Source organism: Rattus norvegicus, chromosome 4 (genome assembly GCF_021556685.1).
Source record: "Rattus norvegicus strain SHRSP/BbbUtx chromosome 4, alternate assembly SHRSP_T2T, whole genome shotgun sequence".
In the NCBI taxonomy this organism is placed as follows: domain Eukaryota; kingdom Metazoa; phylum Chordata; class Mammalia; order Rodentia; family Muridae; genus Rattus; species Rattus norvegicus.
The window spans coordinates 61,581,765-61,605,301 of NC_141537.1; the positions used below are offsets into that span (position 1 = coordinate 61,581,765).

A 23,537-nucleotide genomic window follows, 5' to 3' on the forward strand; every position below is an offset into this window, starting at 1 on the left:
GGAGCAAAGGAAGAGCAGAGAAAAACCTGTTATAGAGATCTCTGTGGAGTGCTTAGCCAAGAGCACACAGGGTTAAGGGCTAGCCAAGACTGTATGTGTGTACATGTGTCTAGTCAGATGGAGGGGCAGAGATGATAATGCAGAAAGTGGAGCTGGGTTTCTACAGAATACCTCGCTGGTAACATATCCGTGTAGCAATCTACCTGTGCAACAGTATATCTGCACAGCAACAGGTAGAACAGATGTGTAATAGTACATGCATGGGGACTGGTTCAAGAAACACACCACAGCAGTCAATGCAGAGACTCTTAAAGTACTGAAAATAAGCGATAATGAGTGCTTTGGCCCAAATGGAAAATGGTTATCAACTCCCATGTCCCGGGGAACTCCACGAAAGTCAGGGAACCCCATCAAGATCAGGGAACATAAGAGGATGTAGAAAGGGTGATGATGAACACCGTGAAACACTGGCTTCTGGACAAGACGTGGCTACCACACTCGTGACCTCATAGCAGCTGCGGCTACCAGCGCAAGACATGCACAAGTTCAAGTCAGTCTACTTGTAGTATGGGTGGATGGGGAACTCATAAGGCCTCATCCACTGAGGAACAACTGGCAGTTAAAAGCTGGTAGCAGGGGGATTGTTCTTTGTTGGGGATATGGCCACTGGTAAGTTGCCCATATGAAAGCAGAAAGCTCTATACTCAATCATATATGAATAGCAGTAAAAGAACTTACTAGGTTATTAAGTAAAGAAGATGAAGAAGAAGAGGAGGAAGAGAAGGAAGGAAATGAATCTGGGAAGTGTGTGTGTGTGTGTGTGTGTGTGTGTGTGTGTGTGTGTGTGTGTGTAGTCCTGGAAGAGTCGGAAGGGAAAACTGGAAGTGGTGGTATGATCATATTGTATTGCACATGTGTGGAATTGTTGAAGGGGAAAGGCAAAAACAGACTGGATAAACTGCTAATTGCAGACAACAGTCTCAAGGAGGGGGTTGCAGGCAGGAGTTTAGTCTAGGAAAGAGCCCTGTTCTGTCTTGACTGCCCAGGAAACTCTGGTCCATGGATTCTGTCAGGTTGTAAGTCTACATGGAACTAACTCTTAATATCAGAAAACGTTCACTGTAGGTCATCCCTTTGCCAAGAGCCTGCAATGAGAGACCACTGAGCCCATGCAGAGGGGGTGCGTTGCAATGAATAAGAATGCTCAAAGGGGGAGGGATGGCTGAGGATAGGAGAGAAATGGATCCCCTAGAAGCTTTAGGGAAAGGAAGGAAATCCTGTGTTCCCAACCTACCCCTGCTGCTACCAGGACAAGCCTAGGAATCTGAGAAAGATTTCGAATGCACTCACAAGCCCAGCTTCCTACCATACTGCTACCCCATTACCCTGAGATGATGGAGGATGTGCTTGCTTTGGGATTATCATTCAGATCTACTGCCCGCTCTCCTCAGAATGTACTGTCCTGAGCCAGATAACGAAGAGCCTACCTGGTGGTCTACACCTTTAATCCAACCAGAGACAGGAGGATCTCTGTTAGTGCCGGGTCAGCCTAGTCCACCTGTTAGTGGGTTTAGGCCAGCCAAGGCTACATAATGAAAACCTGTCTCAAAAGAACTTAAAAATGTATAACAATATGATAAACAAGTTGTCTACTAAGTACCAACAGGCAGCTGATATATATGGTATGGATACACTGGACAAAGACATGGTTCATTTGCTGCTATGCAGGAAATGGGGGATCCCCATCAAAAACTTACTTCTGTAATATTCTACTTAATAGTTTTTTTTTGTTGTTGTTGTTTTTTACTGTGGTTGATCCTGGATAACTATGAAAAGTAAAATTGTAGGTAGGGGAAGGCAACTCAATCAACTCTCCAGTACTGAACTGGGAGGGAATCAGCTCAAAATAGCATCAGGAAGTCCTTGAAACTGACTAGATTCATTGGGTCCCTCCCTCCCAGAGTAAGCAATAAAGCTACAAAGAAGACCTTCAGACAAGCCAGGCCACAACGACTTTTTGACCCAGCCCGCTGCATGGAAGAAGCAGAAACCAGCAGAGCTACCTGAAAAAGGCTTAGAGCAACCTCATGCAACTAGAAAGGACATTCTCTGACCTGTTGAGCTGACTGCAAGCCGTTCAGTGTGCTCCAGGTTTCCAGCTTTTAGAGAAGCCACACTTGGTGTCTTTGAGTCATTTCTGTCCCTTGAGTAAGTGAGGACCCATACTTGTGTAAGTGACCCGAATAAAACTCACTGGTTCTCTAAGTTGGACTTTGGTGGTATCCATACATTGATCTGTCATAGGCTCCCTATCTGGAGTGAGGAGGCATGAATGTTGTATCTCCCCAGAAAAAAGTTTTGTCACACAACACTGGGTCACCCCAAGTTATGTCACTGTAGCCACGTGGAGTAGATTAAGGTGCAAATCCCAGGACCCTACCCTAGAAGTGGAGAGTTCCAATGTCTAGAGACAGGGATGTTTTCATATAGTTTTTTCCAACTGTGGTTCTGGTGTTGGCCAATAAAATAATAAACCTACCAGAGGTATGGAGTCAGGGGCTGCCCAGAAGAGGGAGGAGAAGGTAACCTCTCTTTTGTGAGAAAAGTGTAGGGTACTTACAGACCTCTCCCCCAGTCTCCTCTTTCCCACTCCATCCCTTCTGCTTCCTTGCAGGCCTATAGTCCCCAGTGTGATGAGATGATTAAGGTCTTAGCCTCCCCACTGGAGGATTCTGGGTAGAGTCATCTGGTCCACCCAAGATGGATCTTCAGGCAGCACTGGAGATCCACAGACTTGAACTTTGGAAGGTTTCTGGGGTGACTAAGTCAGGCTTGGAACTCAGCTTCTGTCCCTCAAGCCAGCTCTAGTCAGGACTTAATGTGGGAACAGCAGGTGTTGACTAGAATGGAGTTATCCAGATATCAGTGAAGTCTTTAGGTTCCCCTCAGGATGATTCTGAAATAACCCAGGAAGGAATATGCAAGAAATTCTTACTATGCTTGTATGAGATTGTTTGTGTGTACAAATGTGATTACATGTCAATTTGTATGTGAATGTATGTATGTCTCATATACACATTCATACATAGAAGAGGAAGGTGGGGGGACAGAAAACGAGAGAAACATGAACACAAGTAAATGACCAAAGTAAGTTTGTGTCTCTTATTTGGAAAGTTGGAATTAAGAAAATCACACACCTTGGATGATCGCCATGTGGCCTGAAGATAATGCAAACAGAGCTCTAAGTACAGCGTCTGTCACCTGCTCTAAGCCCCAAAGAATGCTGTGTGTTTTGATCTGAGTGTGTACACCTGGGGATGCTCTGTGAAACCATTTGTGCTGCCTGTGTTTATGTTTATGGGGAATAATAATAGCAGGCATGAACTGAGTGTTTCTGTGCCAGACACTTGGTACATATGGAGCTGTGTGCACATGAGACTGCTTATGTGTTCTGCTGTGTGCAAATGTCTGTGTGCATTTGCCTTTTGAAGAAAATTGAAAAACAAAAGGCTCCGAGGATCAAATACTCGGGCAGTGTCTTTTCTTTTTCTCTCCTATTTTCTGAGGTTGCAACTGGGCAATACTGTAGACATCATTAACCCCAGGTGCCCCCGCCAGTCCTGAGCCTCTGGGGAAGTCGCAGTGTTCTGCAGATCTGCCCTCTCTAGGTGACCTGCATCTATACAGGACACATAGGGCACAGTAGGAGCTCTCTGTATGTCCCAAAGCTGGGCAGCTTGGACCATCCCCCTGACCTCCCTCCCTCTGCCCCACTTAGCATTTATATAGCACTCTGTAATCAGCAGGCAGTTCATCTGCACAGAGTTCAGGGCTGCACAGGACACAGAATGCAGGAAGAAGGAGAGACTGCAGGCTCCTGAAGGCCTGGAGGTTAAGTTTCTCAATCAAGGCTGGTGAACCTCCATCTCAGTAGTGATGACTTCTTCATCCCCTTGGGGATGAGTGACCCCCAGCTTTCTCTCATTGTAAGGACAGGAAGAACTCTACATGGAGTTATTCTTGCTTCTGAACAGAACTTCCTTGTCCCAAGTACTGAGGGATTCTGCTGGGGACTTTAGTTATTTGAACAAGCAAGCTCCCAAAGCACTGGAATACAGTGTCTATTTCCAGGGCTCTGACTGGCTTCATGGCCTCCTTCCCTCTTTGACCAGCACTGTGGTGGGCCTGTGCCCTTTGCAGCCCACTCGTGCTCGTGACCGCCAGCCTGAGAGGAGGTGGCAGGTTCTATTATTAGCAGCACTTGACATTTTCCTGGAGCCTTGGTCTAAAGTAGGCCATGCATCCCTACAGCGGCTCCTCCGTGGCTGCCTGCAACTATCCCTCTGCTCCTCCCTTTGTCCCCAAGAGCTACAGTTACTGCCCCCAGGCCTGTCCCCAAATAGTGGATCTGGAAGTGCCCCCATCTGTCTTAATCTGCCAGATTAAGGAGTCTACATGGCTGAGATTCACATTATCCTGGGATCTACAACACGCCCAGCCCCCCATACTCCTGTCCTCCAAAAGAGATGCTCCTAGGGAAAGCCGGGGCTGAGCATTCCTGAACTGCAAGAATCTAGGGGATCTAGTGGGATAGGGGTCTCCTCTCAAATCTATTTTGAAGTTACCACTCCTACTGTCTCAGTACCTGAGACTTAAAACTCTCCCATCGTTGGGGTTCTTAAAGTAAAAAAAAGGTCATGTGGTCAGAGATAGCTGAGGTTGCAGGAGAGCCCTGAGGCCCCAGCGCTAGCTAGACCTGACTGAGGACAGAGCAGTGGGAGACTCTGCAGTTCCTAAAGGCCCCAACACTGTCCTTGGTGGTTGGTCAGTGCCTTGGCTTCTGTATCCAGACAGCTATAAGACTTCTCATTTTTCCAGAAGTAGATCTGGAAGCACCTGGGGCTGAGAGCTCAGGAGCTTAGAGGCCCTGGCTTGCACCAGAAGCACTTGTAAGCACAGGGCCTGGAGCACTGGGTTTCCCAGATGAAAGGGTCCCCATGGGGGAGTGTGTCACCTTTTGAGCCCTTAAGGCCTGGAATTCAGAATCAGATAGACAAGACAGACACCTATACTGTCCTATTGTATTCCCATTCATGCTAATTGGGTGCCGGTGCCAAGTACTTCATGGGACACCATGGAAGAGGAGACAATGCTAGCCTACCCCTTTGGACTCTTTCCTTAGGCACCTCTAGAGTCAACCTCATATCCAGAAACTCTCCTGAGACTACCAAGAGCTCACTGGGCAAGTGGCCCTTGAACTGTGGTGGAGGACACAGGAATTAGACCTGCTGAGGACATGGCAATCCCGGCTGCTTTGGATTCAGCACTGAAGAGAGCAAGCTGCCGATCTAAACCAGCTTTTTGGAAGGTCAGTTAGTCTCCAGGGCACAGAGGAAGGTCTCACTGGGGATTTATAAGATCAGGTTAGACTATGCATGGGGTCCCAGGGGCATCGAATGACACTTGTGACCAAAGTCACAGACTCTCTCCTCACTTCAGACATTTTCCCATACCCTAGGGCAGCTTCTCCCAGGAAGACAGGCTGTTTTCTTTGCAATCTGAAATCTCACTGTGTCTGTGGAGTCCAGTGGGGGATCCCAGCTTCCCTCTCTCTTCTCGTTTGGGGGAGAATTAGTTGAGCCAAACCCTTGGGGCTGATTTGCTTGACCTCAAGATTTTTGAGGACAAAGCTAGTGTCTCCTATACTGCAGAAATCTGGGGGGATAGTCTTGATGAGTGTAGAAGCAGGAGAGGTGCCCCCCTCATCCCTACCACCCCCACCCTCAGGCAAGAAGCTGTGGGAACAGATCAGTCTCCTGTATTGCTGAGTGACACGGAGCAGGCTTCTCTGAGCCCCATTTCATCCCAGACAACTTCCTAAAGGAAAGGCAGGGTGTTCCTTTGCAGTTCTTTGTGTGGGGACTCTCTGGGCCTCCAGTTACACTCTTAAATAAAGCCAGTGTGTTTACCCACTCAATAGCAACTAGATGCATGGCGAGGAGACAGTGTGACACAGAAGAGGACTCCAAAGCCAGCCAGCCCTCTACTGGTCACAGTGTGACCTTGAGTTAAGTCACTCTCCTTTGGGTAAGGGCAGGTTGCCTGGCAGCAAACAGAGCCTCAGCTTCAGGGTTTTGATTTGCTCTCAGGTGCCCTGCTAAGATTTGCCCACAAATCTAATTTTATACTTCCTACATTTGGACACTAAACAAGGTACCCAAACTGCATAAACTTCAGATCCTCCAACCTGGATCTGCATCTCCAACTTGGGCCTTTATATTCTTTCCGTTCCCCTCCTCCTCCCCTTCTGCCTCTCTTATTTTTTTCTTTTTTCTTTTTTCTTTTTTCTTTTTTTTTGAGACAGGGTCTCATTCTGTAGCCCACATTAGGCTCAGACTGGTGCTGATCATCCTGCACCCATCTCTCAAATGCTGGGGCTATAGGCACAAGCCACTGGACCTGAGTTCTGCTTCTCTTTTGTTCTGTAAAGAACTGTATGGTTTTTCATTGCTGGAAAGCATCATAGGTCCCTAAGTCCTTAACCCAACATCAGCTGCTCTTAAGCATCTAGGTGAAGAGAAGGGAGCCCAGATGAGTGAAAGGGAGCAGAGCCAGGGCCTGAAGGCAAAGAATAAACCCGTTGGAAAGGGGCACATGGTCAGGGACACTGTTCCCTAGAGATCCAGATGACAGCTAGCTGTTGGCATCCTGGGGGCGCTGACGCCCACTGGCAGAGCCTGACCTTAACTATGGAGCTTATAAACACAGGGCAGGGGCCATCTGATCCAAGCCAACTCCCACCCCAACAATGGTGCTTGATGCTATTACTTGATCTGTCCCCAGACATTCCTTGCTAAGACACAGTTTTTGTGTAGGTTTAAAGGCAGTGGTGGGTTTTTCTGGGCTTGAATGAAACACTTAGGTCAGGCTAGGTGAAAAAGGAAGGGCCTAAGTCTTTCTGCCAGAAGAAAGGAAAGAGTTTTCTTTCTATTGTTACATCTGCTCACAGACAGAACTCTACGCTGGTCCAACGGTAAGTATGTCTTATGCAGGTGACCCTGATCGTACAATGGTTATAATCAGAGTTTACAGCTGGTGGACTTTTTGGTAGCCATAAATCCATTAAACCACATGTTCAGGGATTAGATTGTACAGTCAAGGGTAGGAATAGGAAGAAGGATTCCCGTGGGCAGGGAGCCCAGGGATCTATGATATAACAAGTCCAACAGAGCTGAGTTATTGGGACTCATCAAGGCCCATAGGAACAGGGCCAGGAGGGTGACTCACGGAGGTGTTCTGACACTGCACACTGGAGCTGTTGAAGCGCAGGGCAGGTACCCTCTGCTCCATGCCTTGGATGTTCAAGATGCACTCGTAGCCTCTCTGTCCCGACTGAGGCTGTGGGAGGTTCTTAGCCTTCAGAGTGATGGGCTTGATCACCTCTACTGGAACCAGGATCTTGTCCACTCGCAGCAGCTGGGGGCAGTCCTGGGGACAGAAGGCATGGCTCAGCTTCAGCACATGGGACACACAAAAGGACAGTGACCTCTGCCAACATTACACAGATGTTGACCTTTGTTGTGGCTGGTTCTCCAGATGACCATGTGCCCACATTGGGGAAGGAGTAGGGATGAGAAATATCAAGTGTTAGTGTTACCGTCTTGAGGTCACTCCTCTTGGAGTTTATCCTTGGCCTCTTCAAGTTAGTTTTAATGTCAGTTTACACCTAAGATGCTCTAATAGGCCTGTGGTCTCCTCCCAATTCCTTTCCTTCCTTGGCAGAGACTGACCCTGCTGCCTGGGCATCTTGCTCCTTTAGGGACTGATGGCACCTTTGTCTGCCAAGTTCCAGGCAGCCAGGAGTTAGGACAGATTGGCCATATGGGGAAATATACATGGAGGTAACAGCCTGGGCCCCAGCTCTGTTCATAGAACTCAAATGTGGAACACAGCTAGGGAAACTGAGAAGGTCTCTCGTATATGGACTAAGCGAGGCATTTGGCAATGTTCTGGACTAGTATTCAGTGGATTTTTCGGTCTAGAAGCTTCTGAGTAAGTGCTGAGGATGGTTGAAACTGAGAAAATGCTCCTCAGAGCAGATACGCACTGCCTCTCTTTGATGGCTGCAACTCCTGGGACCACAGAGAGCCTTTGGCGTGGAGGAAACAATCACTGGGCCCCTTTCTTTTGAGATACTCAGCACTAACTTGAGAGGCCAGGATGGGCTTGGAGAATAATAGAGTCAGAAGATGATATGGTGGGTACTCTGCTTTGTGCCTGGAAGGTTCCACAATCCTTCAGGTTCCTCCCTCTGTCCAGGTACTATCAAACCAGATGATGTGAGCAGGCTGACCAGAGAAAGCATATCTTTCCTTGGAATGTTCAGACAGATTAATAGTTTCCATGGAGTGATGTTGATTAAAGACACCATGGGATCTTAAAGATAATTAGAAATTGTCTTTCAAAGCAAATGAGGGACTGATTCCTTATGTCACTGAGAGCTGCACCAGATAACACTGAACTTTTGATCCTATATACCGCTATACTGAGATTCAACATCCCTTTGTCTGTTAGATAGGAATTGGGTATCTGGCAAAGAAAGGGGAGCAGCACACACTAATATCCTACACCTCAGGTGTCCTCCAACTAAGGGAAACAGGAACTTAGACAAATCTTTTTATGTCACATTCATAGTAGCATCAATGACAATAGCTGAAAGGCATTGTCACTAAGGTCCATAGATGGATGAAAGTAACTGTCTGTCTAAGTGTGTGATTCATTGGTAGATAGACAGACAGACAGATAGATAAACCTATCTATCTCTATCTAGATCTCTATCATCAATATCTAGCAATAAATATAGATACCATACCCACACAATAGAAAAGTATCCATCTTTAAACAGGTGAAAATTCTGACCCACAATATGGCTAAACACTGAAGACATTATGCTAAGTGAAATAAGCTAGCCCCATAATGACAAATTCTGCATGACTTCATGTGCACAGGGTAGATAGAGTAGTCATATTTTAAGACAGAAAGGAGAATGATGATATCTAAAATAAGGGGAAATGGAATGTTGCTCCATGGAGGAGAGCTTCAGTTGAGGACTATGGGGTTAGATATACAGTGTGATTGTACTTATATGTACCCTTGAGATAGGTTAAAACAGTATTGTCATTTGTGTATTTCACTACCGTTAAAACCAACCAATCAGAAAACCTAAAACATAAAGGAGTGGCAAGGTCTCAGGGCAGTAAGAGACTGGGAGTGAGGACATACCATTGCCTTGATCTTCCTCTTACAGGAAGCCCTAAGGTTTTGAAGAGGTAGGTATCTGGGAACCATGAGGTACCCACTTAGGGAGTCTTCAAGGCTCCATTTCTTCACACTCTCTGAGTCTATCTATCTGGCCCTGCGTGTCCTTACAAGATGTGAATGTGGTATACAGAGACCAGAGGGATTGTTCCTTGGAGAGATTCATGCTTAGACAGAATAGGAGGTATGTGGGCCTGGAAGACTGTGGATAGCATTTCTGTAAAGAACTGGAAGTCATGAGCCAGTTCTTGGGGGAGTGTAGACCTATCTGCTCCTAAGTCCAGATTATCTTTCCTGTGCCCACACTTGATAAGAGACCCAGGGTACACCAATACCTCTCACCTCCACACCCCTGAGCAAATGTTGCCACCCATGATCAGTCTCAGGGAACCTGGAATTCCAAACTCCTCTGAACAATCTGTCTAATCTCTTCCTCAAGAAGAAACTGAGTCAGGGTAAGAAAAAAAAGAACTCAATGTCAGTTGATGGATGGACAGCTAAAGAAGCCAATTGCTTGTATCATCCTCCTCCCTCCCCTTTGTGAAAGAACAGGTCCTAGTGAGTAGAATGGAATCTCTCAGATGGTACAGTGATACCCGTTTGAGCAAGCCTGGAACCCTGCTCTGTCCAGAAGATGGCAAGAGCCAAAAAGCCCTCCTCACTTGTCCCTGTAAGATTCTCACTGAAGCTTGTTAGGAGTGCTCTAATGAGTCCTGATTAGCAGTGGCCACATAAAGGCCTAGTTTGCATATAAAAAGGTTGGCAGTTCTGAGAGGAAGTTCATTAATAATAATTGGAGAGGCCCAGGGATGGGCTGGACACATCTTCCTCTAAGTAGTGATGATTTTTGACCCCAGTGCCCCTGCTTAATTGAAATGTAAAACGGCAATTTTCCCCTAGGCAACAAGGCATGAAGAGGCCATCTCCACCACCCTGCCCTTCCTCCCACCTATCATCCCAGATTGACCTGCTGTCTGCTAAGATTCCAGGTGCAAAGCTACCTACAGACTCATGGGAAATGTCAGAGAAGTTCTCATACTCCTCAACAAAACAAAACAAAACAATCCCCCCCCCCAAAAAAAACAAAACAAAAAAACAAACAAAACAAAAACAAGAAAACCCAACTATTTCTCAACCAAGGGGTTTAGGGACTCTGACCCCCTCCCTGGTCATCAACATTTAGGGTTCTCTGGCTAGAGATAGATGCTGGGAAGTCATAGAATTGAGTTAGTGAGTCCATGTTTCTTCCTGCTTACTCATGAAGAATGATCTTGTCATTGACTGACCTAACTCTGGGATAAGAATTCTTCCTCTAAATGTATGTCCTGGAGATTACATGAGTTATTGTGGGCAAGGCTCAAAGAAAGCCAGCATCCAGCAAGAGTTCCTTCTTTCCTTGCCTCTCTCAGCTCAGGTTGCAGCTCTGTTCCTCTTCTTCTCCAAGTTCTTCCTCCAACTTATAGGACCCTGTTCGCCCACTCCTGCCTCTCTATCTTTTCCAGAATTATACTACCTCTTCCAGCCTTCTAGACTTCATGTCTCTTAATGGACCTGACTCATTTCCATATTTGAGTGCCTCAAGCTTAGGAGAGACAAGTGGGGTGACATGCATTCTGTCCCCAGTCTCTCCTACTGAGAGTCCTCTATGAGACAGTCTGTTCCTATTTATTTATTTATTTATTTATTTATTTATTTATTTATTTATTTCACTTTATATCCCAATTTCAGTTCCCCCCAAATATTTCCCCATGGCTCCTGTCCCCTCATCTTTTCCTCTGAGAAGGGTAAGACCCGCCCCCAACCTGGGTACCAACCTACCCTGTTACCTCAAGTCACACTGCAAGACTAGGCATATCCACTCCCACTGAGGCCAGACAAAGCAGCACAATTAGGAAAACAGGATTCACAGGCAGGCAATAGAATCAGGGACAGCCCCCACTCCAGTTGTTGGAAAATACACATGAATACCAAGCTATACATCTGCTATGTATGCATGGGAAGGAGGTTAGATCCAGCCCGTGTATATGCTCTTTGGTTGGTAGTTCAGTCTCTGGGAGTCTCCAAGGGTCCGGGTTAGTTGGCTCTGTTGGTCTTTTTGTGGAATCCCTACCCTCCTCTCTTGGTCTCTCAGTCCTTTCACCAACTCTTCCACAAGACTTCCTGGGCTCCGGCTAATGTTTATGGGTCTCTGCATCTGTTTTGGCCAGATGCTGGGTGGAGCCTCTCAGAGAACAGTTTTGCTAGGCCTCTGTCTGCAAGCATAAGAGAGTATCATTAATAGAGTCAGGGATTGGTGCTTGCCCATGGGATGAGTCACTAGCTGAAGCAGTCATTGTTTGGCCATATGATGGCATTGCTTTTTATTTAAGCTTTACTAACTTAAAACACAAAGGAGTAGTGAAGCCTCAGGGCAGTAGAAGGAGCTGTAGTGAAGATCCACCACAGTCTTGCTCTTCTTCTCAGAGGAGATCCTAAGGCTCTAAGGAGATGGGTCTCCGGGAACCATGAAGTGCTCGTACAGGGAGTCTTAGTGGTTCTATTACTATAGCCCACTGCATCTATCTGGTCCCCTGGATTTATCTACATATCAGAAGTAACATTCTGCTGCTGCATTGTCACATACTCTGAACCAATGGCATTGGGTGTAACCACCAAATCCTCCCTTCACCTATAAAATAAAGACATGGTCTGGACTTGATGGTTTATATGGTCCTGGATATTAGGACACAATAGAAAATGTAACATTTGGACTTTCCCCCTGGTTCTTTGCATGCTACTTCTAGAACCCTTAGAATTTCCTGAACGATTCTGGGGATAGGAACTTTCTGTTGTTGTTCTCAATAAGCCCATTTTAACCATACTTGAGTTTATGCCAGTGAGGAACTCATCTGAGAATGAGGACTATGTGCTAGCTAACTTTAGGATGACAGCGTCTTTCCAGATGCTGCAGAAGAGCGAGGAACTAAAGGTTAAGTTCACCACCAGTGGCCAGTGTGGTAGCAGATGTGGGGAGAACCTTTTAAGAACAACATTGCAGATCAAATAGAATACATTTCATCTCCTCTGATCTTACAACTGTTCTCTGGAGTAAGCCCACTGGTTGAACTTCAAGAAGAGTTAAATCAATCATGTCTACATAAAGGAACAGGCATAGAAACCCCACGTAAGGAGTTCAGGAGATGCTTATTGGTTACAGGCACTGACTGCTCTTGCAGAGGACTACAGTTTGGTTCCTAGCACCCACATTAGGTAACTCATAACTATATGTAACTCTAGCTCTAAGGGATCTAATACCCTCTTCTAGCCTCCTCTGGTGTCTCTGTACACAATACACACAGTAAAAATAAAAATAAAAATAAAGTAAAAATAAAGCTTAAACCATCAACAACCTTACATGGAAGAACCAGAAACTTCCTAGCTGGTGAACAGATGGATGTCCTGGGATAACATGCACACGAAGCAGAAATGGAGCCCTGGGCCCCTCCCCACAGATCTTGTTCCTGACAGTTTTCACTTGCTGTTCCTCTGTATCCTTTGCAGCATCGTTTCTAATAAACCAGGGAATGTAAATAAATGTTTCTCTGAGAGATGTGACATATTACAACAAAGCATCAAACTTGAAGAAGAGATTTGGGGAGCCCCCATGGAATAGTCAGTTGGTCAGAAACACAAGTGAGCATATCTGTGACTTGTGACCGGCATCCTAAGTGTGTGTGTGTGTGTGTGTGTGTGTGTGTGTATGTGTGTGTGTGTGTGTGTGTGTGGTAGGGTGAGCTTGTGGAACTCAGTCTTTTAACCTGTGGCCTTGACACTAACTCCAGGTAACTAGCATCAGAATTGAATTAAGTCATAGGCATCCTAGCTACTGTCTGGAGATTAGAGAACAGGTTAGTAAGGAAAAGTCAAGTATGTGATATCATGAATGAACATATGAAGAATGGCCTGTTTTGCTTTCTGTCTTTGCTCCATTATTAGTCCCATAGATGATCTGAGATTCATCAATAAAATATTTTGAGGCTCAATTTTTCCATCTCTACAATAGAAATAACAATATCTCCTCAATCAAGAACAGAGAATAACTCACATGTGCACACAAACAGCATGATCAAATATATTTCTTTACATGCTAACTTAAAGAAATTAAAAGCAAAATGAAATCAGTATCTGATCAGTTAGTTTAAAATGTGGTATTTAAAATGCCAATCAAACTCGATTAATGATAAACAGCAAGGGTGATGAGGGAGCTCAATGAGGAGGTATAGTTATTTATAAGCAGGGAAGTATTTTATTATTTTAATCATTGGTATTTTTTAACCTTGTATCTCCTAGCACTGTACCTGGTAAGCATTCTGTACTACTGTTATAATTCCAGTTGATGTAGTTAACTTGGTTCAGGGATTTAGTCCCCACCCCCTTCACACATTTCTTACCGTGTGCGATCCTGTTTTGTAACACAACTCATATCATCATCCTGATATTTCAATGAAAACGATTCAAATAAGCAGTAACCTTGGAACTCACAAATGGTGAGTCAATATTTTCTTCTGCTCGTCTTATTTTCAGCCACAGATGATTATCTAACCCCATACTGATTTCCCTCCAAAATACACTGCCCTTCTCTTTTCAAAGCAGGCATTTCACCAAACTGTCTTTTGAAAGGGCCAACTCTTGCAGAATGGAAAACACCTGTGTTTGGCAAGATTATGTGGAGACTTGAATGCATGTAATAAGCAGCAGTCTCCCTTGAAGGCTGTTTCACCCTGTGGCTACATTCTACAGTTGTACGAATAGACCAAGGGTATGGAGGGACAGTGGCTGGAGGGACAAGCAAATATTTAATAACTTGGAATTCTGAAGATAGATCCAGATGACTCTAGGTCAACAGTTGGCCCCTTGTATATTTTGGCCTTCATTTAAAGGTACAAAATGAGGCTAAGGGTGCTGAGTGCAGGAGAGCAAAGTCAATGTATGAAATCCAGAGAGCTGCCTTTCTATTCACTATGTTCAGCTTGCCAGTGGTTCCTTTAGGCAGAGGCTTTGCAGCATATTTAAATAATTGAACAAGGACATAAAGACTGCTCCTGGGCTGGGAAAGAGAACACTGCCTTCAAGGGCTAGGGCTGCCTGAGGCTGGGGACAGGCTTTTGGATTTACAGCCCCTGGTGTATTTGTGAGATGAGAGCTCTGTTTCTCCTGGTTGTTACAATGAAATTGGGAGAATGCAAAGCTCTTGGGGACATCAGATCTAGAGTGGCTAAGGAAAACATGATTTGTAGGTAACTTCTCCTCCCCCAATACCACACCAGCACCCCCCCATCAATTCCAAACAGGAGCCAGCCCTAGTAGTCCTAACAACTCCCCAAATTTATACTCACCCTCTCAGACCCCTGATGCTCAATACAAAGATGTAATGCACCATATATTTTCTTGCTGTTCCCCAAGTTTATAATGCCATTAGCATGATCTACGATGGGTTGGTTTATGGAGAGAGAGAACTAATAATACAGAAAGGAAATACCCATAACCCCAAGGGGGAGGGGCAGGTGAGATTGATGGAAAGTGCAGTTGTCTGGAGAAATGGCAGCCCAGTAATTGAATACCTGAAAGGGGGATGTGTGCATGGGTTGGAAACAAGTTTTTGAGCTGGGTTTGGCTTTGTTTTCTCAAGGGAGGTGAAAGGCATGGCAGAGGTGGTTCCCAGGAAGAGCTGTCTGATGGAATTAAAGCAGAATTACTGACAAATGGGGGATAGTGTAATTTCTTTCCAAAGTCAAGCCTGGGATAAATAAATGCTTTTGACTGTTATCTCTAAGGGTGGGTTTCATTCAGCATCAGGGACAAGCAGCAGTCTAGGACTCTTCATTTCTGATTCTGTAGTTCTAGCCTGAACTTGACATTTAGGGTCCTAGGGTCTGTCATACCTGTCCTAATGTAGGATACCGCAGAGCCATCAGGGTGGCAGTGGACGTTGGGAGAACCTTTCAAGTACAACACTGCAGATCAAACAGAATGTATTCCACCTCCTCTTACAATTGTTCTCTGGAGGAAGCACACTGGTTAAAGTTGAAGAGGAAAAGTAGTAGGTGGCACCTCCTTTCTGAGATTGATCACTGGGAACCACCCTGGCATGTATAGCTTTTCTAGATTGGTACCCAGAGAACACAGCTTCGATAATGGATCACTTGGATATTTCAGCTCTGACGAGAAATAACAGTACAACTGCCCATTGAGGACTACCTCTTTGCCAGTGGATTTGTTTTCTACAGCAGTTCATCTTAACCATCAGTACCAAGTGTGTGGGCCAGATGTCTCTGTTCAGGCTGTAGAGGAACCTCTAGGGCACACAAGGACAGAGGCTCCTACAGCCATAGGCCATTTCAGGATATGGCAAGAAGCCTTAGAGGGTACTGGGAGAACAGAACTGAGCACAAGAAGAGAGACACTGCCACCCTAGTGTGCTTTTTTTCTCTTCACCTCATCTCTCCTCTCCTCTCCCTTTCTATTTGCTGCCTGGGCTCTGGCAGCTGATCTAAGGGTCTAAGTTGCTATCACAATAACATCATTAGTTGAAACAAAACCATCCCTTGTAACTGGGATATAGTTACTATACTCGACATATGTTACTGGACATTCTATTTCTAATAATGGTAATTATGCCTGAATACTTGCTGTTTATAACACAACTACAATGGCCCACCAGTTCTCCATTCCAGACCAATAACCTTGCCTGAACGTGCTCTTTGTTCACAGGAAAAAAGTAACTCAACACTCCTGGTGATAGCCAGCAAAACCAGTGTGAGGGGAGATGAAAGCATACTTGGGGATGCAAGATGGTGCCACAGATGAAAAGTCACCTGGCAGCCTCATTCTTGGCTAAACAAAAGGACCTTATCTTCATCACCTCACAGGGTAAAGAAGGACGTGAACCCAGGGAGCTCCAGAAGAATTCCTGTACCAGCATTGCAAGAGTCTTGCCCCGATGCCTAGAGCAACTTCAGGGTCTAAGACCATGAATCACCCAGTCAGATACATCATGGATCTCTAAGACTTGACTGGATAGGCACCCTATGAGAATATAATTATATTCATAATTATAACCTAGTCAGTTTGAATATGCTACTCATATGTATGTTTTCAGGGCTGACCTTTTGGTGTTGACTAACCAATCGATGTATTCTTCCTGTACTTTCAACATCCCTTAGTTGCCTGTAGCTCTTTGTATGGGGTTGAGAACTCACTCATAGACTCACCCACATTTACATTTGCATGTTTATTATTTAGCTCTTGTTTAGGTAGTCACGTTGGTGAGACTTTATGAGTAAAGCTTCTAATATTACTAGGAGACAGTCTTATATAAAACCCCCAATCCTTTGGCTTTTAAAATCCTTCTGCCCCAACTTTTCCTCCTTTTCAATTATTTCTCACAGGCATTTGCAGTGGTACCACAATAGCAGACATTTAGATGACTAGCCTGTGAATAAAGACCATCTTTCTGCTCTAGTTTATGTCCAGAAACAAAAACCAAAATGCTAATGGTATTTTCTTTTCTTTTTTAAAAAGGCTACATTTACACTAGCAAGTAGGGAATCCTATTTTGAGTTTTGAAAACAATAACTGCTCTTAGTGACTCAGTCAATAGTTCAGAAACATTTATTTACTTAGTTCCTATCTGGTACATCTACTAGGAAGATGTTGTCACAGCAACCAAATGAGGTATCTAACTCAATCTCTCCCTCTATGCTTACTTCAAAATGGCCCTGGGATGCAGTTGGACCAGAAGTAAACTCTTAGAATGTCTTTCTCTTAAAATAAGCACAAATCCAAAAAAACCAAACCAAACAAAACAAAACAACAACAACCCCCCAAAAAACAAACAAAAAACCAAAAAACAGAGGGGCCCAAGTTTAACCCATGTAATGCTGTGATAAGGAGATGTGGAAGATTCTGAGTTATGGTAGAGTCTCCTACTCTAGAGGCCTGCCCAGCTACCATGCACAGCTTATGGAAACTGGAAAGAACGGAAGGGTGATAGCAAGACCCGGGTCTATCTCGTGCCCTTGTAATCAGCCATATGCCTCCAAGTCTGTTCCTTTCTCAGGGTCCCTGGCATCAAATCTCTTGAGAGACCTTGGATCCCTAGAAGGTGCTGACAAAGCCAGGCATAAATTTGGTACCTTGTACTTGAAAACACCATCTCCCACAGACCCCACACCATTGTGCTGGGAACCTTGGTAGCTCTAACTTTGCTTTCTTTGGCTCTTTTAATCTTCCTTTCTGAGCATCTAGGATAATGTTGTCACAAAAAGAACAGGAAGGGAACAAGTATGAGAGAAAAGAAATTTCAGGCCTCCTCAAAGAGAATGGCAAGAAGCAGTCTACAAAGTCCATTGCTTTTGTTCTCCTAACAGCCTTGGCCTTTCTGTTCCCAATACCTTGGTCAGGTTCACTATTTTGAGAGCAGGAGATACCCTGAAAGCCATTTTGTCTGACTTCTGTCATGTTCCTGGTAGATTCAGATGGGTATTTTCAGGGGCCTTGACCCCTTCCCCCAAGGGAATTGATCTGCCCTTCTGTTCCTGTCCCTAAGATCAAGACCCATAGATAAAGACTGTCAGCCTGTTGCCAGCTTTTCATGCCACGGTGGCCCCACTGGCTGTCTGACTCACATCTCTCCTATTCCCTTGGAAGTAGTCAAGAACTACAGAGGATACCCACACTTGTATATTTGTACCCAAACCTCCTGGGCTGAGCCAGAACCATGGCACCAGTGAAGGGCTGAGCTTGTCCATTGCTTTTATGCACCACCCCTGAAGAGCCAAGGTTAGGGAGAGTGGAGGAGACTTCTAGAAACTTCTCTTGGTTTTCCCTCTCAATAGATGGGCTGCACATATGTTCTGTGCTTACAAACAGTACCTCTCACCACACCACTGCTGGAACCTACCTCAGGGAGCTTCACTCGGCCTTCCTGGAAGGAGCATGTCTTGGGGTCATGGGTACAAACATGCCGGTATTTACACCAGTGGCAGCGGTATGGGCTCTCCACACAGGACAGACATCTGGGCACAGAGAAGAAGCACACATCTTAGAACCTCAGCTTTAGCTATTATATCCTTAGACTCTAGTAGAACATTTTGCTATTAGGAGAGATGACCCTTTAATGATGAGCAATCAAAGGCCTCACACAAATCCATCCTTCTCAAGACTTCATAGGATGAACTCCTCACTGAGCGCTGGAAACCTGTGAGCCTCCCTCTCTCCCCATTGTTGACGTGGTCCTTTGAAAAACAGGATATTGATAAGAAGCAGAGTCCCTAAGAACTAAGACAAAGCCCAACCCAGGTTTTAATTCAAATTGTACCTGAGTCTCACTGTTAGAGACCGGGCAGTTGGGCAGGTAATGGTTCTAGTGGAGGGCAGGGCCTGAGTGCTATGATCTTATTAATTTGTGAATCCTCCATATGATGAGTAACACTATGGATGGGATGCCACTAAGAGGTGACATCACTGGCAACTCATGGCAAGAAGTGAGAAGAAAGCCATGATGTTGATGCAGCTGGGCTCTGGCTGGGCAGGAGACAGGCTTCCTTCCCCTAGGTCCTGACTGAGCTAACTTCTAGTCTCATGGATAATCTGCATGGACTCAATCCTATTATGGGCCATAAGTTTTTATTCTATTAGTGCTCCCCAAGTGTCATGTTAGATGCCTACCTGTGAAGATAGGAATGCAGAACAGCATGTTAATGTTGTGTGTGTGTCGGAGGGTGTCAGGCCATGTGTATTTCAAACTCTTCTGTGGAACCCTGAAGCTTCTACAGAGCTCCTTTGGAGACTATCTAGAGTCCCATGGGACTCCTAGATAGAGAGGTTCCTAGACTCCTAACCCCCCAGTAAACAGCACCTTATTCTATCTACTTTGCATATTGGGCTTCCATACCTAATTTCAGTGTCTATAAAGAAAAGGTTTTTTAAAAAAATTGGACATCTACTATCTGGTTCAATCTCATCACGTCACAGAGCAAATGACAACAAAATCCCAACAAAAAGCTCAAGTAGCACCTAACCAATTTGCCACTTGGGGTTCAAAATGGTGCCCTGCAATGACTCTTTGACTCCTTATAGCCATCCTTTGGAGAGTTGTCTGATTCATGATGGTGGCAATGGCAGTGTCTCAGGCAAGGACTGCTCAGATAGGACAGTACTCTTGGGTTGTCATGATGCAGGTGAGTGTGGAATCTTTCCATGACTTCTTTGCTCGAACTCTTAGTTCCTGGTTGGTGGCACTGTTTTGGGAGATTTGTAAAATCTTGAGGACTATGACCTGAAGGAAGTTACTGGAGGCAGACCTTGAAGTTAATGTTTGCTGGCTGCTCTACTTCCTGATCTGCCAAGACATAATTTGCCATTCTACAAGCTCTCATCGTTGCACAAAAACCCTTCCAGCTACCATGATGTCTCCATTGCAATGGATTTTATGCGGACAACCATTGAAAACTTTTCTTCCCTTAGGTCCCTTCCACCAAGAATTCTGTCACAGTGATTAAAAAAGTAACTAACAGTCCAATCACTACATATTATGGTGCCAGTGCACTTATATCCCATCTTATAGAGAACACTAGAGAATAGAACAGTTAAATACTCTAGCTTATTTGCTGTCCATGATTACAACTTAGAGGGAGGAGATGCCAAAGTCAAAAAGTCAGAACCCAGCCCCTATGCCTTTATTGCAGGGCCTCAGCCACTCTGCCGTTTGACCTTTCCTTTGCCCCTATCAGCCCAAGTCCTGACCAGCCTACAGAGTGGGCGTTTGGTTGACTTGTTAAACCTTCTAACCTCTCTTGAATACATGTAAAGGCGTCCCTCCCTTCTCTGGTTCCTCCTCTGTGTAGGTATGAACTTCTGTCCTTCATCACCTCTAGTAGATGGTGGGAAGGGAATTATGGGAAGGGAATCAAGGTAGAAGATTTACGCCAGAAAAGATGCATAGGCTAGGGATTCGTTGGGCTCATACCACATGCTCTCGAGTTTGTCTCTTTCTAGGTTTTTTCCATTCACACTATTGGTACAGGAGAGAGGTCTGTCTTTTTTGGGTTAAGGACACCTCTTTGAAAGCCTCCACAAAATAATTTCTTGAAATCATAATGAGGTCTGATGAGCTTAACATGAACCTTGATCCTAGGGACAGGAAGCTGAGTAAAGCCAGGACACTTACGAATTGTGGACACTGCAGTTGTAGAAGACAAAGCTGGTGCTGGCGAAGGTCATCCCAGTCTCCTTTGACTTGAGTTGCAGCTGGACAACATGATGGTCCCCTATAAGGCAGAGCCCACCATGGGGGCCAGGGGAAGTTCAAAACCCAAGTTGAAGTCCCATTAGCAGTAATGTACTCTGGGGAAGAGAGCCTCTTCCTCTGGGATGCTGTCAGCAAGGTTCAGTTCCAGGATGGCCCCCTCCCACACATATATACACAAGCAAACCAAATTGGGATTAATATCCCTTCTCTGTTATGTCACTTCTCCCTCTCTCTCTCTCTCTCTCACACACACACACACACACACACACACACACACACACACACACACACACACGTACATGTCCTCCTGTGCTGTGTCTGAAAGATTCATGAAATCATGATGCGTAGCCAGGGAGGAATAAAATGTAGTATCTCAGGAAAACCATTGCCAATGGCATGAGTGGCATTACGTATATGTATAAATGTGTGCACACACAAGCTTATCTCATCTCTGAGCCGAGAGACCTGGTCCTGATACTGCCTTCTCTGTGGGATTTGGCTCCATGGGGGTAAGAGATACTAGATTCCTCAGCCGGCTCCAAGGAGGCATTGGAGCCCATGTTTAATTCACAGTCCTGACCCTGCTTCCAGCCTTGTTCTCTCCTTTCCCCAAGAGCCTCATTAATCAACCGGCTCTGAATAAATGTGACAAATCAAAATGGGACGGACAACATGGAATCCCTCTACCTAGCCAGCCTATCCCTTACATGCGCTTAGCCTGTGTCCACTCACAGCCTTCCTATGAGAGTTGGCTATAAGCAGCAGGCAGCTATGTGTGGGAGGGTGAGGAAAAAGTCTGAGTCCTAGTCATGTGAGTACGAACAAATCGTCAGCAAGCCATTCGACCTGCCCCATCACATCCTTGCTCCAGGCTAACTTTCCTCTTCCACTGTTCACCCGGGCTAGCTAAAATGAGCAGACGACCACGGACTTACACCACCACTGTTCCAGACCTGCCTGTACCTACCTTCTCTGTAGCTCCTCCTCATCTAGGATGAGATAGAAGTTTGGTTGCTAAGCTAGGGCTGAGACAGAAGGACTGTACCAGTTAATTTCCAAGGGTAAAGGAGAAAAATCTCATGTCTATCTCTTTTAACCATCAGCCCACTTCTCCCCCCCAACTTATTCCTGCCCCTAGGCTCCATCAATACCCCACATCTGTCATGAGTTCTGCTACCCAGGCACAATGAGAAGTCTGTCACCCAACTTTGCCTCCTGGGATCACTTGCTCACCATTTTCTGTGATGATCCGGGGCACCTCCTTGGCTGCAGGGGAGTAGCACTGGATCTGATTGCCTATTACCAGCCCATCCATCTCTGACAGATCCTCAAAGGTACAGTTGACACCTGCTGACAGTTCCGGGACATTGTATGTCTCTAGGACCAGCTGTGAACCACCCAGCCAGGCAGAGGAAAAGAGAAGAGGAGGGAGAAATGGGGAAAGGAAGAAAGAAAGGGAGAGGAAAGAGAAGAGACAGACAAAGGACAAAGAATTATTAACATAAACCAGCTTGTTACAAGAGTCGTGTAGAGAAGGCAGTGGGAAGTAGAGATACAAACTAAAGAAATCCATTAGAATTGGAGTGGATTTGGTGCCAGAAAGTGGGAACACTTAGGGGATTTGTGTGCTAGAAGAATTCTGAGCAGGACCAGGTTGGATGACAGGACACCTCTTCCATTTGGTAAAATAAGAACACCAAAGGCCTAGTGCTAGAACTCAGGGTCTGCATCCCATTCTCCCAGCATTGCCCCTTTGTAGATAAAGAGATCATTGACAACACTCATTGCTATGTAGTCTTATTCTGTCATTCCGTGTTAACTTACACAGCAACTAATCTCAAGTTGGCTAGTGGGTAGTTAGGTGTACCTACTGCAAGCTTTGGATTATAATAAAATATTACGCCTTTTATTATGCTTAGTCATGTAATGCTTTTTTCTGCATATATAAAATGTATTTTGAGCACATTACATCATGCTCCACTATCCCCCTTCGCATCCCTCACTCTCCTGTTGGGCCTACTTTCTCCCTTCTTAGAGCTCCCATTTTCATGCCATATGTAAATATATGATTTTATGTCTCTATAACATCCAAGACCCACAAATGAGAGAGAACATGGGATTTGTCTTTCTGAAACAGATTTAAATTCACTTAATAGTATGATCTTGTTGCACCCATTTTTCTTCAAATGACATGGATGTGTTCTTCTTTATGACTGAAAAGAAAGGGATTTCTCTGTGTCTATAAACCCTGGTTCTTTATTCATTCCTTGGTTGACAAACACTTAGGTTCGTTCTACAAATTAGCAGTTATGAATAAGTCTGCAAAAAGACATCAGTGCTCAAGTATCTCATAGCCTGGAGTGGGTATTCTATCTGGGTCATATGGGGGGAGGGGCATCTACCTTCAGTCTGAAGCACTGAAGAACCTCAGTGCTGATTTCCATAGTGCCTAGACTCATTTAATTTTCTACCAGCGTTTGTTTTTATTTGCTCTCTTGACTGCCATTCTGACTAGAGTGAGCTGGAATATCAATGTAGCCTTACTTTGTATTCCTCGATCACCTTGGTATGGTCATTTCCTTGTCCTTATGACTGGAACCTTTTCTTTAATTTTCTTGCCCACGTCCCCTTTCTTGGGCCCCCAGTAGATACTTCTTGGCTAACATCCTGCCCTTGATCTAGAGTCGCTCCTGAGAGGCCGTGGTGCCTATCGCTGGTGAGAGTTCTTCCCTGGAGTCTGACCTTCCCACCCTTACCAGCACGTTGTACTGAGAGACAGAGATGTTGTTGGGATGGACCGTCAGCCGGACACACTGCTTCATCTCTGAGGCAAATCTTCGGGGCTCCCTGGAGCGTTCACACCGTTCTTTCCGGGTGCACCTGGCAAGGACACACAACGATCAATTGGTCCAGAAAGAGGCAAACATCT

The 23,537-nt window shown here is 45.2% G+C and overlaps 1 protein-coding gene and 1 long non-coding RNA gene across 4 annotated transcripts in view; one reads left to right on the top strand and one right to left on the bottom strand.

Moving 5' to 3' along the window:
• Plxna4 (plexin A4) overlaps window positions 1–23,537 on the bottom strand; it is a 457,443-nt gene that overhangs the window by 69,315 nt on the left and 364,591 nt on the right. The window contains 5 exon segments of the mRNA NM_001107852.3: window positions 7,288–7,488; window positions 18,260–18,374; window positions 20,528–20,627; window positions 21,842–21,995; window positions 23,365–23,488. Coding sequence (NP_001101322.2) covers window positions 7,288–7,488; window positions 18,260–18,374; window positions 20,528–20,627; window positions 21,842–21,995; window positions 23,365–23,488 — 694 coding nt within the window.
• Window positions 1–23,537, top strand: part of LOC108350688 (uncharacterized) — an 82,157-nt gene that overhangs the window by 56,306 nt on the left and 2,314 nt on the right. Inside the window, exon 3 of one of the 3 annotated variants that reach the window (XR_015686443.1) lies at window positions 16,069–16,412. The exons of 1 other annotated variant lie outside the window; for it this stretch is intronic. This is a non-coding gene — a long non-coding RNA (uncharacterized LOC108350688). Of the gene's footprint in view, window positions 1–1,961; window positions 2,262–16,068; window positions 16,413–23,537 lie in introns of those variants that run through there. One more of the 3 variants, XR_015686441.1, reaches the window with a different exon arrangement.